The 14,476-nt window shown below is 29.3% G+C and overlaps 1 protein-coding gene across 4 annotated transcripts in view; it reads right to left on the bottom strand.

The window, feature by feature from the left end:
* Positions 1-14,476, bottom strand: part of LOC129221949 (sterol O-acyltransferase 1-like) — a 69,965-nt gene that overhangs the window by 6,570 nt on the left and 48,919 nt on the right. For 3 of the 4 annotated variants that reach the window (XM_054856341.1, XM_054856343.1, XM_054856342.1), the window contains exons 3-11: positions 10,930-11,060; positions 10,633-10,695; positions 6,372-6,479; positions 5,058-5,212; positions 4,851-4,978; positions 3,855-3,930; positions 2,400-2,496; positions 509-782; positions 122-220 (exon numbers count right to left, since the gene is read on the bottom strand). In XM_054856341.1, coding sequence (XP_054712316.1) covers positions 122-220; positions 509-782; positions 2,400-2,496; positions 3,855-3,930; positions 4,851-4,978; positions 5,058-5,212; positions 6,372-6,479; positions 10,633-10,695; positions 10,930-11,060 — 1,131 coding nt within the window. Of the gene's footprint in view, positions 1-121; positions 221-508; positions 783-2,399; positions 2,497-3,854; positions 3,931-4,850; positions 4,979-5,057; positions 5,213-6,371; positions 6,480-10,632; positions 10,696-10,929; positions 11,061-13,015; positions 13,120-14,476 lie in introns of those variants that run through there. The other variant, XM_054856344.1, reaches the window with a different exon arrangement.

Genomic DNA, 14,476 nt, shown 5'->3' with positions numbered 1-14,476 from the left:
AAGAACTTTTCCTTCAAGAGTTTCTTAATTATATAACATGCTGAGCATCTGGTTCGCACAAGTCGTAAAGAATTTATCGCACACAAAAACATGAAAGAAAAAAAAATAATAAAATACTTGCCGTGTACATATCCCTATAAATATATGAATATAACCAATCGTAGACTACCATGTTCCAAGATCGATAATATTTTGCAAAAGAAGTACAATTCCACCAATCCTAAAAAATAATAAATAATGCTAGTAAAAAGTTATAATGATCATGTCAAAAATTCTTTAATAGAATAATTGTTTAAAATGCTAATTTAAAATTAATAGATTTTACACGAAGGTACGCTTTAAAATACAAAAATCTAAACTGTTTGTGAACAAAAATTCTACAATTCTTCCTTCAGAGAGGACTTAAGTAAAACTGAAAATAATTCCAAAACTTAAATTAGTAATGGATTCTTAGTATAGAACAATCACTAACAAATTTTCATTAAATGATAAAAATATTGAGACTTACATCATAAAACATTCGGTCCCCAAAACGTAACATTTCAGCAAAAGCATTGAGCCAGCAGTGAAACATCCCATAAAACACTAGGAACATAAGCAGACCTCCAGCAAAGACAGACATTGCCAGAACGCCCATAAAATTCACCAGTGGAATGGGCTCGATTCCTATTTTGTTGAAAACATCCACAATGAAGTGAGTACAAGGAATGTAAGCACCAAGTATGCATCCCAAAACTTGGAGAAAATTCCAGGCTACATAACTCCAGCGAATATGAGGTGTTCTGAAAAATAACAGATTAAGGAAAGTATGTAGCATAAAATGTTTGACCAACAGCAATGAAATAACGCATCATTAAACTAATAGTGTAATAAAATAATTTTTTACAATGAATACTTCTTGTTAGTAGAGAATTATGGAACAAAAAAATTATCTGCGAGAAGAGATGTCTGTAGTAGAAGTAGTATAATATTATAGTTAAGAATTTAGATTTTAACAGAATTAGAGATTTTAACAAAAACTAACAACAAGAAACTGTCCAATAAGAGTCCCAACTGAATTTTTTATTGCAATTAAAAAAATAACTTTAATGGTATTTCAGCTAATTGGCTAAAGCAGAGGTTAACCATTTGCTTGTAATGCAAACGGTTGATCTCTATTTTTGCTGTATAATATATATTACGGAGCTTCAGACACTGGACAGATTTGCGGTAGAAAACGGTATCTTACATTCTAAATTATTCTGTGAAAATGAATAAATTTAACTCGGACTTGGTCTTTATTTTCATTAAATTCGAAGATTATGAATAAATGAATCTTCTTTAGAGAGAACTTAATTATAGTAGTAATTCTCCCAAAACATTAATATAAACTTACAGGGTGGTAAAGTATTATGGAGTCAACTATTAATGCAATTAAAAATGCATCAAAATATTATTGATCTTAAAAACAAAAGCAATTTTTTCTTAGTGCAAAAAAAGGTCCATTTTCTGGTAAAATAAATTATTTACAGTTTATTTCCGAAACATGATTGAGTTATTCAAAACAAAGATTCCAAACATAAGTGCCTTTAAAAATACTGAATGGGTTATAAACTATAGAAAACTTAAATTTTGAAAATGCTTAATAGTTTATATTAAAACAAAGCGTTAAATGGAAATTTTGTTTTGTTATAAAAGTTTCTCTCTTTTTTAATTACTCTTTTTATTTTGCTACTGTGAATAAGTCTATTGTGATTGTAAGTCAAACACTTTGAAGGATATAATTTTTCTCAAACAACATCATGACATTAGCTTTTGATAATTATAACATTAATTCATGTATTTGTTTTTTTTTTTTTTCAAAAAGTGACTAATAATAAGTTGTAAGGATCCATTGTCCATGAAACTAATCGATTGTTAAAAAGATTTAATTCGGTGAGCAATGTTTATTAAATATTTTTCATGAGAAGTCGAGTACGACACATGCAAATGAACAAATGTTAACACAAGTGTACTTTATAAAAAGAAATTTTACCATTTTAAAATTCAGTTTGATATTAATATTAATAACAAATATCCACATGAACACTTTTAGTGTTTCTGAAATGCTTCTGCAACATTTAAATTAGGATTAATTTTGCTCCAGAGGATTTTAAAAATAGTTTTGTAGATCTCAATTTAAGAATTCCTCACATATTTTTGACGGATTCAATGATTTTTTTAATTTTTAATAAACAAAATATGAAAATTGGTGCATAATTATTTTAAATCCATTTCAAAATTTACAATTGATGCATTACTGAGTTATTTAAGTGAAAAGCACATAAATAAATAATTTTGTGAAAAAGAAGAAAAATCAAAGTGATAAAAATATTTTTAACAAAAATGGCAAAAGGAATTTCAGCAAAGTAAATTGTCACCTTGGATAATGATCACGATAAATTAATGTAGGCGCAAAAAGAAAATAAATAAGCTTCCCAACTTCTGGACATGGTTTTGAATCTTCTTTATCACCATCTGGAAAATGCATTTTCAAACATTTCATTTTAATGAGTAATTAAAAGTAATTTTGACAAAACCTCAGGCATGGCACATTTTACACAGAAATAGATACATTGATTAGTATTACATTTAGGGTATCATTTTGAGTTTGGTTAGTAAAAAGGGGCTCAAAGTGAGGAACCTTCATAAAACCTGTAACTGCACAATGGATACTATAAATTATTTCTGATTATAAAAATACATACTTCCTCAAAATCCTTGATAATAAAATTCAATTGCACAAAATTTACATTATTGAGCTGTAACACTCACAAAAACATATTGCCAAAATCAACGGGTTTGCCAAACATAAATTCATATCATTCAACTTTCCAGGTCTAAACAAAACAAAAAGAATCATAAATTTAAAAAAAAAAAAATTAATGCTGACATGTACTGTCTAGCCCTCCAGCTAATAAGAACTGGGGGTTGGACAGTACATGTTTTTTTTAATTGTTTTTTTAAATGCTGACAATTTTTATAAAAACTTCTCACTGTTTAATTAAGCAAGTAAATTCTTGCCAATTTGATAAAAATACAAATACACTATGACATGTACATTACCGACCTCTATAGAAAACCTGCAAATTAATATATCATGCCAACTGCTCCAGCTCTTTGATAACGTAGCAGTTACTGTCCATTCTATAGTTCATATTGTTCAACTTCTCATAGTTTTTCAATTTACATTGTTATTATTCTTTTGTGTTTCTTGTTTTGTTTCGTACACTTGCCATTGTGCTACCTACGAGTGAGACTTTATACAATACATATAATATACATTTAACACCTTAAATGTATATTATATGTATATTATTAACTTTAAACAGTGAATATATTTTTTAATCTTCCTACATTCATTCCCATTTATGTACTTTTCTTGAATTTTTCTGTATGGATATCCAAATGTTACTATAATTCTTAACACAGTTAAACCACATTTCTTGCAAGATAACTTTTTACATTACATACCTCTTTTCCATCTATAGGATGAGTTCCATTTTAAATAATATTTATTTATTTCGCTTTATTTCAATACATCATACGGATTTTGTTACCAAAATCAATCATAATTACTCCAATTAAAGAAATCTCATTTTACTTTTTTTTTTTTCAAAAGCAAGGATTCATTCAGTTTCAATTGTTTAACATACATTAATTTTTTTAAAATAATATTTTGAATCTTTGGAAATCTTGCATAAAAAAGGTGTTTAAAAAATCCTTATGATTGTTTAGTATCCTTATGATTGTTTATGCAAACATAAAAGAATTTCCGTTACTGTTTAGTTCATTTAAATAAATGAAAATAGATATTCTTAACAAAACTCAAATACCTTGATGTGGTTTATATCTCAAAGCACGTGAAGCATTTTCCCTCACAAATGCATGAGTTTTCATCATCAATCTGGACTGAAAGTAATAAAAAAAAAATAAGGTATGAATAATTCAACTGTCTACAGGAAAAGGTAACTTCTAAAATAAATTTACAACAAATCTATATAATTATGAAGTAACTAATATTTCATTCTTTCTATTCAGATAAAATAATCATTTTCAATTTGAGCATCATGATTTCAGTTTTCTTACAAGATATTGAACGAGGAAGAGATCTGTTTTGGAAAAAAGAAAGGCAATTATTTAAAAAGAATTCAGCAAACCAAACCAAAAGAAAATAGAATGTTAAGAAAAATCCAAGTTCTTTAAAACAATATTTAGAGCAGGTAGAAATTATAATTCATGTAATCTTTCGAAAGATTTGTAAACACAAGTGTTAATGCAAGCAAAAAAAGTTATTGACCTTACTTAATGGCCATTGTTTTAACTAGAAACATTACTAAAAAGCTACCAAAAAAATAAGACCAATTTTTGTTAAAAATTACAATGGCTTCCAAACGTTTGCTTTCCAAATTCTAAATAGCAGGCAGAAAAAAGCCGTTAGTAAAACAGCTATGCAGTACAATACAGGTCAATAACTTTTGTTCCAGAAGCATAGCCTTTGCATTGTTGAGTATCTACAATAAATAATGAAGGACACTCTGAAAAATAAACAAACTTAACTTTTATTTTCTTTCGAAAACAAACTAACTAAAGGCGTTTTCTTTTAAAAAATATAGTTCAAGAAAAAATAATAATAAGGGGCAATACTCTATAGCATATAGAATAATCCTTCAAATGCATACATTGTACATCTATTAAAAAAGAAAGCGATGGCTTTAAGTTTTTCCCCAGTACATAATGTATTTCTAGATTGTCTGCTTTATACACACATGAGAGAGACAATGAATAAAACATTTTAAGTTACAAGGTAATAATAATTATGTAAAAAATACCTGCTCCGCTAGTACTGTAAATGAAGACACAGGTGGTAAGTTATAAGAGACAATTATATTTGCTGGTATCAGTAGTAAACCCATTTGGTATATGAAGAATAAGAAGGTGAACATTGTGTCATATAGTCCTGAAATAACAAAATAGAGATTCGTATAGCAGTTCAATTTTCAAGTCTTAGCTTTAACGTTTCAAAGAAACGAAATTACCTTTCTTTTTTACAACTTCAGATCGTGTGGTAGCCCAAAATCGAAATGTTGGATAAAGTAAAAAAACTATTGAAAAGTTCATACCAAACCAAACAGCAGTTACTATATAAAATTTCCCAAATGTCCATGCTACAATGGATATATCTTTATTTAATCTGAAAGAAAAAATATTAAATTTTGAACACACTTATGCGATTTCTGCGAAATAGAGTAGAGTTTTATGGCTAGAATTTACATGAGGTGTGAAGACACAAGCATGGAAAAAGATTTTAAATGTAAAATAGCTGATGCAAGCATGAAGGTGAAATAATTTTATGTCCAATGTCAAAATGGATTCAAAACTATTGAAGCTAAATTTCTTGAGACGTTTATGTTCCAGAAGAAATAGTCATGAAAAAGTTATTTAATTTAAAAGCTGTGCTTAATTAACCCCTCAATGTAAAAACAATTAATTTAGTTTTATCTTTAGCTGTTAAGCTTATTTCATAACTCCAAAAACTTATTTTGCTCTAGCATGTAAGAAAAGTTCATAGAGATTAAAATTGTTCTCCATCTTAAATTTTATTATGTGATAAGTTATGTTAGAAAATAGGAAGCATCAATAAAACTTTCAAAAAGTTCCCATTTTTAGTGGGCAGATTTTTATTTCAAAATGAAAAAAAAATTATTTCTAGTGCGAGTTCGAAATAATTTAATATGAATATAAGGAATAACTAATTCATATAAAGCAAAAATTGTAAGAAATGATTTGCAATCGATAAGAAACTTTCTCAATTCATTTTATTGATCTTTTAGTACAACTAATTGTTAATAACTTTTATTTAATATAAAAATAATATGCTCATTCAAAGTAAGTGAAGTACTCATATGATTGTATAAAGATCAATACATTCTGTACAGAGTACCTTTGCTTAGGAAGTAGACTTCAGTAACTAACAGCATAAAATATAAAAAAAATATCTTTATAGTATTCAACTTAAAAGTTAAGGATAAAATTTACTAATTATTTTGATACAGATTCAAGCTATGAAAGTTCAAACATTCATCAAACTAACATGCAAAATATGTAAGTATTTTTACTAAAAGAAAACGATTACAGAACTTTTTTAAGCTCTAAATGAAAATATAAAAATTTCGGAACTCTGTAATGCAGTAAAATAATTACTTAATGGAGAGAAAATTGTGAAAACTTTTGATGCTTTGAGCCTCATTTTTCATTTCTTAATTACGATTTGTTAGAAATTGTATTTATACTTCGTTTTTTAACAGCCTCAATTTGAATAAAAGTATTAATCTGTTAAAACATCTACTTACTTTGCAGAATCAAGTGAATAGAAAATTGTGATATTTAGATAGAGAAGGACAAACATTGCTAGACATATATTGTACACTGAACGCAGATGAGTAACTTCCCACAAATTCCTACAAAGTAAATAAATAATTAAAAAGGAAATTTAATGATATCATTAAATGTAGCAAAGTTAAGGTGACAACATTTATTTTAATTTATACTAATTTTGCATGATCATTATAAGCAAATAATTGTAAATAGAAGATTAATGAAATTGTTTTAATACCTTCATATACCACTTGTTATATGTTGATAGTGAAAAAGGTATTACAACTGCTGCAGGAAGGTAAAGCACAGTAACCGCAAAATTTACATTTTTCTTTCTTTCTTTTTTGCATTTTCGTATTTATTGTACTTTACATTTATTGTACAAGCTTGCTTATTTGGTTTCCGTTGAAAATAAAGCACCAAAATAACCTCAAACTCAACATTTTCTTATTGTTAGTATGGGATCCAAAAAACATTTCTTCAAACATCTAAAAAACTCATTTCTGCAGAAACTGAGCTTTACCTTCCCAAGGCAGACAGGGATACAAGAAACTTTTGGAACAAAATAACGAAATTTTAAGTTTAATACAAAAAAAAAAAAACTTTCAATCAATAGGTTGATTTTCATCACCTTTTAGCCAACACTGAAGCCCCACCCCCCTTCAATATCAATCGCCGAGCAAACTCTAGAATTGAAAGTAAAAGAAAATATAACAACGTTAAATCACATATATTTTCTGAGAACTGGCGACACGTGTTTTGGGGTTCCAAGAAACTCTCTTTTCAGTTCAGAAAATGGAGCTTTTGGATGTAAAGACAACCGATAAAAAGCTACTTTTGTGTTAGGCAACAAATGTGTTTTAGAAATGAAATTCTTAATTGCCTTATATTGACTTAACTAACAAGTCGACTTAATACATAACTTTAAAAATCACAAGCCTTTTAATCGACTCAATTGCAACATTTAACATCTTCTGCATATAATATCTCTACTAAAACAACTTTTCGTGTAAGTGACAATGAACTGTTTCGTACTTAGAGCATTACATTTATCTGATCAAGGGACCAACCTACCACCGAATTTACAGGATTAATTTATTGCTTACCAGCGGCGTTGCATGGTCGACCTCGAAAATAAAAGTTATGTCAAATGACGTGTGTTCAACAACCAGTGTTAAATAAAAGAAAATAAATAATGGAATGTTGCCATATGTCGGAATAATGGCGACAATTCCAAAAAAAAAAAAAAAAAACTGTCTTTAAAGTTTGAACTGGAGTCGCTAAAAATTCCCATTTGAGGGTAACAGTTTTCAAATAACGTCAACAGTTCCAATAAAAGTATTTGGATAAAGATAATAGTTTGAAAAATCTCTTTCAGAATGAGGAAAAAAAACTCAAAACACACACACACACAACATCCAACATTCTCGTTTTTTTAAATCACCATCAGAAATGGGAAAATAATTCGAAAAAATTTCCCCTTAGAAAAATAAGTTCTCTAAAAGTGTCCATTAGAATAACGACGTCGATTCCTTAAAAATCAATATCAGCATCAATAATCTTAAAACAACATTAGGTGGAGAGTAAACGTTTCAATTTTTAATGATTCTGAAATCTTTATCTTCTACCGGCAATACAAAAAAAAAAATAAATAAAATAAAATAAAATAAATAAATAAAATAAAAATTAAAATAAATCATGGGAAAAACCAAAATGAGAAATTTTTTTAAATCTCCCGATCACAGGAAAAGGGTCAAAGCAAAAGCAAGAATTTTATTCGCAACAGGTTTTTGCTCTCAATGATTTTATTCAAGCGAATTAAGATTGAGCTCGCAGCAATTCTGGAAACCGCAGACGATACTTTAAAAATGAAGATAAGCTTCGTTTTAGAATGTGAAATCAACTTTAAATGAAAAATTAGAGGGGGGGGGGTCTAATTATCTCTCGAACTTCGAGTAAAGTTCACACTGTGCAGCATTTTAAGGGCTTTAACATGCTGCAAAACCTAAACAAATATGACCCTTTCTCGATGAGAAATTCTCAAATTTATGATTTTCATTAAAATTGGAATAAAAATCATGGAATACATTTTTTTCGAAACGAAAGGTATCCTAGGGTCACCCAGACATCCCGTGTCTGGCACAAAGAAGTTTCTACCTGGAGATGCGCAGTATTCTGTTAGATCTTTCTATCATACAGTACCCTTTTTCTGTGTTGTCCAAACTCACTTTGTACAACCCAAATTCAAAATAGAATATCAGTTTGAAAAAAAGTTGTTCCTGAGTCAGGAAAAGTGAACTTATGCAAATTAAAAAGAGTAAAACTCGTTATTCATGACTGGGTAAATCAATTTTAACAACTTTTCAGATATTATTTTAACAATTTAGGGATCATTAACACATTGGAAAAATGGATTTTTTATATGGGTCAAAAAAATTAGAATAATCTAATCATTCAATGTGAATTTTAAAAAGTAGCGAAAATATTTGCATACCTGTTAACAGATAGTTTGTCACAAGTATGGAGCTTGGTGTCCGGATAATTTTAAGTTATTTTAAAATCCTTTTATTGCTTAAAATGGGTAGTCAAGGTAATAAATAGGAAAAAAACGAAGTTACGTATTGTATTATTTCTTAAAGTTAGAAAAAACTATCTAATTCAATTCAAACGAACGTTTTACATTCTATGGAGTGTAAGATTTTAAAAGAATATAGAAGGACTGACCAACTAAAAAGTAGCCGAAGTAAACAAGGTAGAAAAATCATAGCACCTGACAGAGATGAACTCAAAGTAAATCGTCCAAAATAATCGTTGAAAAATGCTTTTTACATCCATAAGTGTTGGAAAGAATGTATAGTTACCTTGTCCACGTCAACTATACTTGGACGGTTTCACAAACTGCAGTTTTAATTGCGGAACTACGAAGGAAGACCTAAGATCAGCATGAAGCAGAAACGTGCACGACTCTCCCGGAGCAAAGAGAAGCTCATATAGGGACAACAAGGTTGGAAAAGTATATTCAGTGATGAATCTTTTTTTGAAATATCTGTGAATAGAAAAGGTGTTCGGGTTTGACGTTTAAAAAGAAAAGCGTATGAGAAATCTTGTGTAAGACGTTTTCTCCAATTTGACACACCCTTTTTTGCTTGTGGGTGCATGAGGGCTGCTAGAAAGGGGAAATTATGTATATCTTAAAATAAAACTGCGTGACTTCTGCTGTTTATCAATAATATTGCATGATACGTCATCTGAGGCGCAGCAGTTACTGATTTAGAGACATATTTATCTTTCAGCAAGCTTCTACTCCTTTTCATGTCTCGAAATCGACTCATAGATTTTAATCAAAAAAAGGAATTTCGGTATTAAACTAGTCAAGTGACTCTTCCAATCTCAATACGTTCAAGAATTTGTGGTACCGTCAAATCTAAAGAAAGCGGTTCAAGACCTGATGCCCGCCAACAAAATTGAGCTCGTTGCCACTTTGAAGAGGGTATGGAAACAGTGTCAGAAACGATTAATGTAAACAAGTGGTAGAATCCGTGAGTGAAAGGATTAAAGCATTGAATCCAGCAAAAAATGACGCATTCTAGTATTGATATTTTTCTTTTGGAAGTGTTTTCTCCCCATTTAATTTGAATGTTCTAATTTTTTGACTCAATGTAAATTTTCATCACTGTAAACTTTTGGATTATTCTGTCTAAGATTATTTTAAATTGAGCAAATTTGAAATGAAGTGCGCACTTTAAGGTCTACGAAAGGTGGCACGTTCATTTAAATACCTAATTTGCACTTATATTTGGTTAGATTAATCGTTTTTTCCAAAAAGTGAGAAGCATTCTATTACTTTGAATTTCAGTTGTATAATGTTATTTTTCCTGCATTTGCACTGCGCTGGCAAAGAAACAACTTTTACAGAGTTCATCTACTGCTTATTCAGAATGCAGGCAAGAGGCTTGATGACCCAAGTTGGCGATGATTCTGAGAGATTTTACACAAAACTACTAATCCTTTTATGTGTTCGTTATTATAAGAAATTTTGAGTTAAATTGTACCTAGATGTACATTAAAGTGACTGGGAAAACTAATTTCTTGCATTAAAAATGAAACAAAAAGCAGTATTTCAAGCTTATATATAATTTCCAGGTAATACAACACAGTTAAAATTATTCACACGAGAACAGGGCAACTTTTGTTAGCCTATGAATATTTTGTGAAATTGAGAAAAAAAATTCATACGTCAAAGTTGAATTTCTCAAGACAAACTCCTTTGGTGGTAACTCTTTAGGTTTTTCTTCCTTCCTAGAATGGACAAAAATAAAATTAAGAATGCGTTCATATCAAACAAAATTTTTGAAACATGGTGATAGTTAGTGAGCAAAACAACATTGTTATAACTAAAGTTGCTAAACTATAGACTATATAGGGAAGACTGGGGATGCTTGATCCCTCAGGAGTCTTGTTCACCCTCTCAAATCTCGAAACTGATGTACAGACCCTATCAAATAAAGACACATATGTTAAAGACATGCTTACTTTTCTGGTGAGCGTATTTCTTTAATTCCATTTTGAGTTTTTCTTTGCTTCAGTTCAAGCTCCATAACTAAGCTATCTATAGCTTTAAACAGCTTTCTGTCAACGTCTCTCAAAATGTCGCCTCTTAGAGCCTAAAATCAATCAATTGATAATTCATTACATAGTTTAATCACTGAAAATCACTTTTTCAAAAGTGTATACTAGAGATGTAAAATACCCGGGTGTATGTTCTTGAGGGTAAATATCCGAGCATTTATTTTTAAGTGAAAATACATAGCCATAAAAAGTATTTATTTTCCAGTGAACTTTATTCACACAAAATACCTGTATTTGAGATATGATATCGTAATATATATATATATATATATATATATATATATGTGTGTGTGTGTGTGTTTTGAGTATACAGAAAGGATAAACATTGCAACCTGTTTTACAACATTTAAATTTTAAAAACAAAAAAAAAAAAAAAAAAAAAACATGCGTTACCATGCATTTTTCATAAAATTATTGATTTAAATATCAACTCTTGAGAAGTAACCTATTTCCTAATTTTAGAAAATGAGAGCAATTTTGGTTGGCTTAAAAATAAAGAACAGCGAGTTTATTTTTAAATTGATTAACAGATTAATTTTTATGTGATGGCTACCGAAGATAGATGTACAACTTTAGAATGGAAACGAAAGTGAAAGATACAAAAATAATAGGAGAGAATGTGATACCATTTAAAAATTCTTTAATTATTGCAGAAGCAACCGTGTTTAAAAAACTCATAAAACAATATTTCAAAAAAAAAGTAAGGAAAGTTGCTTGTTAATTAATAAACTAAAGAAATAACTGTAGAATTTATCTAAAATTTAGCACAATGCTAAACATTCTTTAGAACTTTTTTCAAAATCTGCTCCACAATTGAAACCTGATGTTTCCCTTCTTACGAATTAAACCTTAACACCTACCTTGCTCCACAGTAGTTTCACTTGTAATTAATTTCTGCTTCATTTTCAAATTGACAATTATTGTTCATTACTACTTTCCATTAGTGATAAAACACGTTACAAAATAATCTCATTGTTTTACCATATCTCACTCGGAAGGCAAAATGGTGTTTTAACACTACGAATGTAGATTTGAATGTATTTGAAACATTGCCCTTCATTGCCATGCGCAAATTTATGGGGGAATCCCCCCCACCCCCTATGATTTTCAGATGATTTTAAAAATTAAAATTACATTCAAAAAATGTCCTATTTCGGAGTCTCATATCTCCATCTATGATTCTTGCTCTACTGCTAATCGCTAAATGTGCTTCATCCATCACTGAACTTTTATTGGTTTTATTTACAGTGTTGTTATCCATTATAATTTTTTGACCTAAATTCAAGCAACAGCACATGCGTAAATTGAGATTTAGTATTTAAACGTACATAGATATTTACATTATGAAGATAATAGTAAATCCAGAAGATCTAATGTTGGCCACGGCCAGCCACGAAATGGCACTAATCTTAGAGTATAGGTGCTTTACGAAGTCATGTTCAATATATTAAAACTTTAAAAATTATATTATGTATAAAATCCTGTCTAATCAAAATAAATTATAATTTTAAAAATTTTTTGACACTTTTACAAGCATTCCACATTATTTAAATGCAATTTTTTTTTTTTTTTTTGACTGTAGAAGTGTAGAGACATGTTTTGTCTTTATGGAAAATTTATGTTTTAAGAAGTGTAACGTATTTCATCAATAAAAATGAAATTTTCTGGTAGAAGTTTAAAAATTCTAATGTATTTCAGCTAACAGAACTTTTAAATCAGGTCAAGCTATATTAAATGCATTCTAGTGTACTCATACAAATGCAACATGCTTTTTACATTTAGATAGTAAAAAGTATAATACATAATTTTAAAAATCTATCCTATTTAAGTAAACATACCGATGCAATTACTTAAGAGCATGACAAGCTCTGAAATATAGAAAATTAACGTACGTTTAATAACATTGCATAATCCATGGATATTTAGTAAATGAAATTTATTCTCCCTAACACAGTCATAATACATCACCAATAGCAGATATTATACTTACAGAATGATAAAATCACAGCTCCATTGAATAACAATAACACATCAACGTTACACATTCAAGTTTAAAATGAAATTCGTAACATTAGAACTCGAAGTAAGAGCACTACGCACTGGCTCAATTATTCTACAAATAATAACCTCTCACAGATGAGTTGCACTTGCTGAAAAGAAATCTGATAAAATAAGTTCAATATCTGCTAAACAAAATTCCATTAAGGATAAGAGCTAATCTGCAGTTAAAGTATTTATTTTATCATACATGTTATCTAAATATACATGTGTCCGATACAAAATTAAATTAAATGTTACATTGTAAGTAATATCTGTACACTATGACAGTATGAAACCCCAATTTCGAAATTCAAAAATCAGGAACTTTTTCCGTTTTTTTTTTTAAATAAAAAAAATATTATTTTTCCATCCCCCCCCCCCCCCCAGTTTTAAAAGTTCAAAATTGTTGACGTTCGGAAATTTCTTGTCGAAAACACAGGACTTTCTATTCAGCTTTTTTTAAAGATGTTTTTTTCATAGCCACCTGTTATGCATAAAAAAAGCGTTTTGCTATAATTGCGCAGTAATCTTTCAACATTTACTTTTGGTTAACGATAATTTTTCCCCCTCATAAATAAGCAATACAAACCCGATTGAACAAAAGTACGAAATTATTTTTAGTAAAAATATGATTTATTGTATTGACCAGCACATTGCGTAACAATAAAAAACAACACACGCGGACTATACAAAGCTGAAAATTATTTTCGACTTTTGTTTTAACACTATGAAATGTACTTCCATTCAGATTGGTCGGAAAACTAAAAAAAAATAGCTCTAACATTGGCAAAACCGTAAAAAATGGAACAAATACTGCACAAGAGTTTCACTAATTTTTCAGTCAGAATCCAAAATCCGGAAAGATCGCAGTTCCGAGCATTCCAAATTTGAGGTCCTCATACTGCTGCAGTAGATCCTTTTATAAAATGAAAGTGTTTCACCAAATTTGAAATTAAAATTACATTAGCAAAATGTGATATGACATACTTTGGGTACAAGTCAAACTATTTGTATTCTGTCCTCATTTGGAGAACGATATAATAAAACACATGTGTTCTCTAAAAATACAATTTTATTGCAATTCATCTGGTTGTGCATGATATTGAAACTGCCTGCTTTCTGCAAACAAATCAGTTAAGCGCAAATTAAGCAAAAGGAAAACATTGCTCATTTTTGACAATTAGAAGATTTCAATAAATCTGATTTGATTAAAACAAGCAATCAACATCACTGCTCATTTTTGGCAATTAAGAATAAAAAAAGTTAGATATGTCGGCACGGGCAAACCTTAGAACTTTGATGATTTTTTTTTTATCTTATCAAGGCCACCCATGTGGGGGGGCAAGGGGATCTCGAGCGCCCCCCCCCCCACGTTTAAAATTAGAACTTCCTTGTGCTTTTTTCATTGCAA

Source organism: Uloborus diversus, chromosome 5, assembly GCF_026930045.1.
Source record: "Uloborus diversus isolate 005 chromosome 5, Udiv.v.3.1, whole genome shotgun sequence".
In the NCBI taxonomy this organism is placed as follows: Eukaryota; Metazoa; Arthropoda; class Arachnida; order Araneae; family Uloboridae; genus Uloborus; species Uloborus diversus.
Note: the sequence above shows the minus strand (reverse complement) of the source record. Positions and strands in the feature narration are given on the sequence as shown.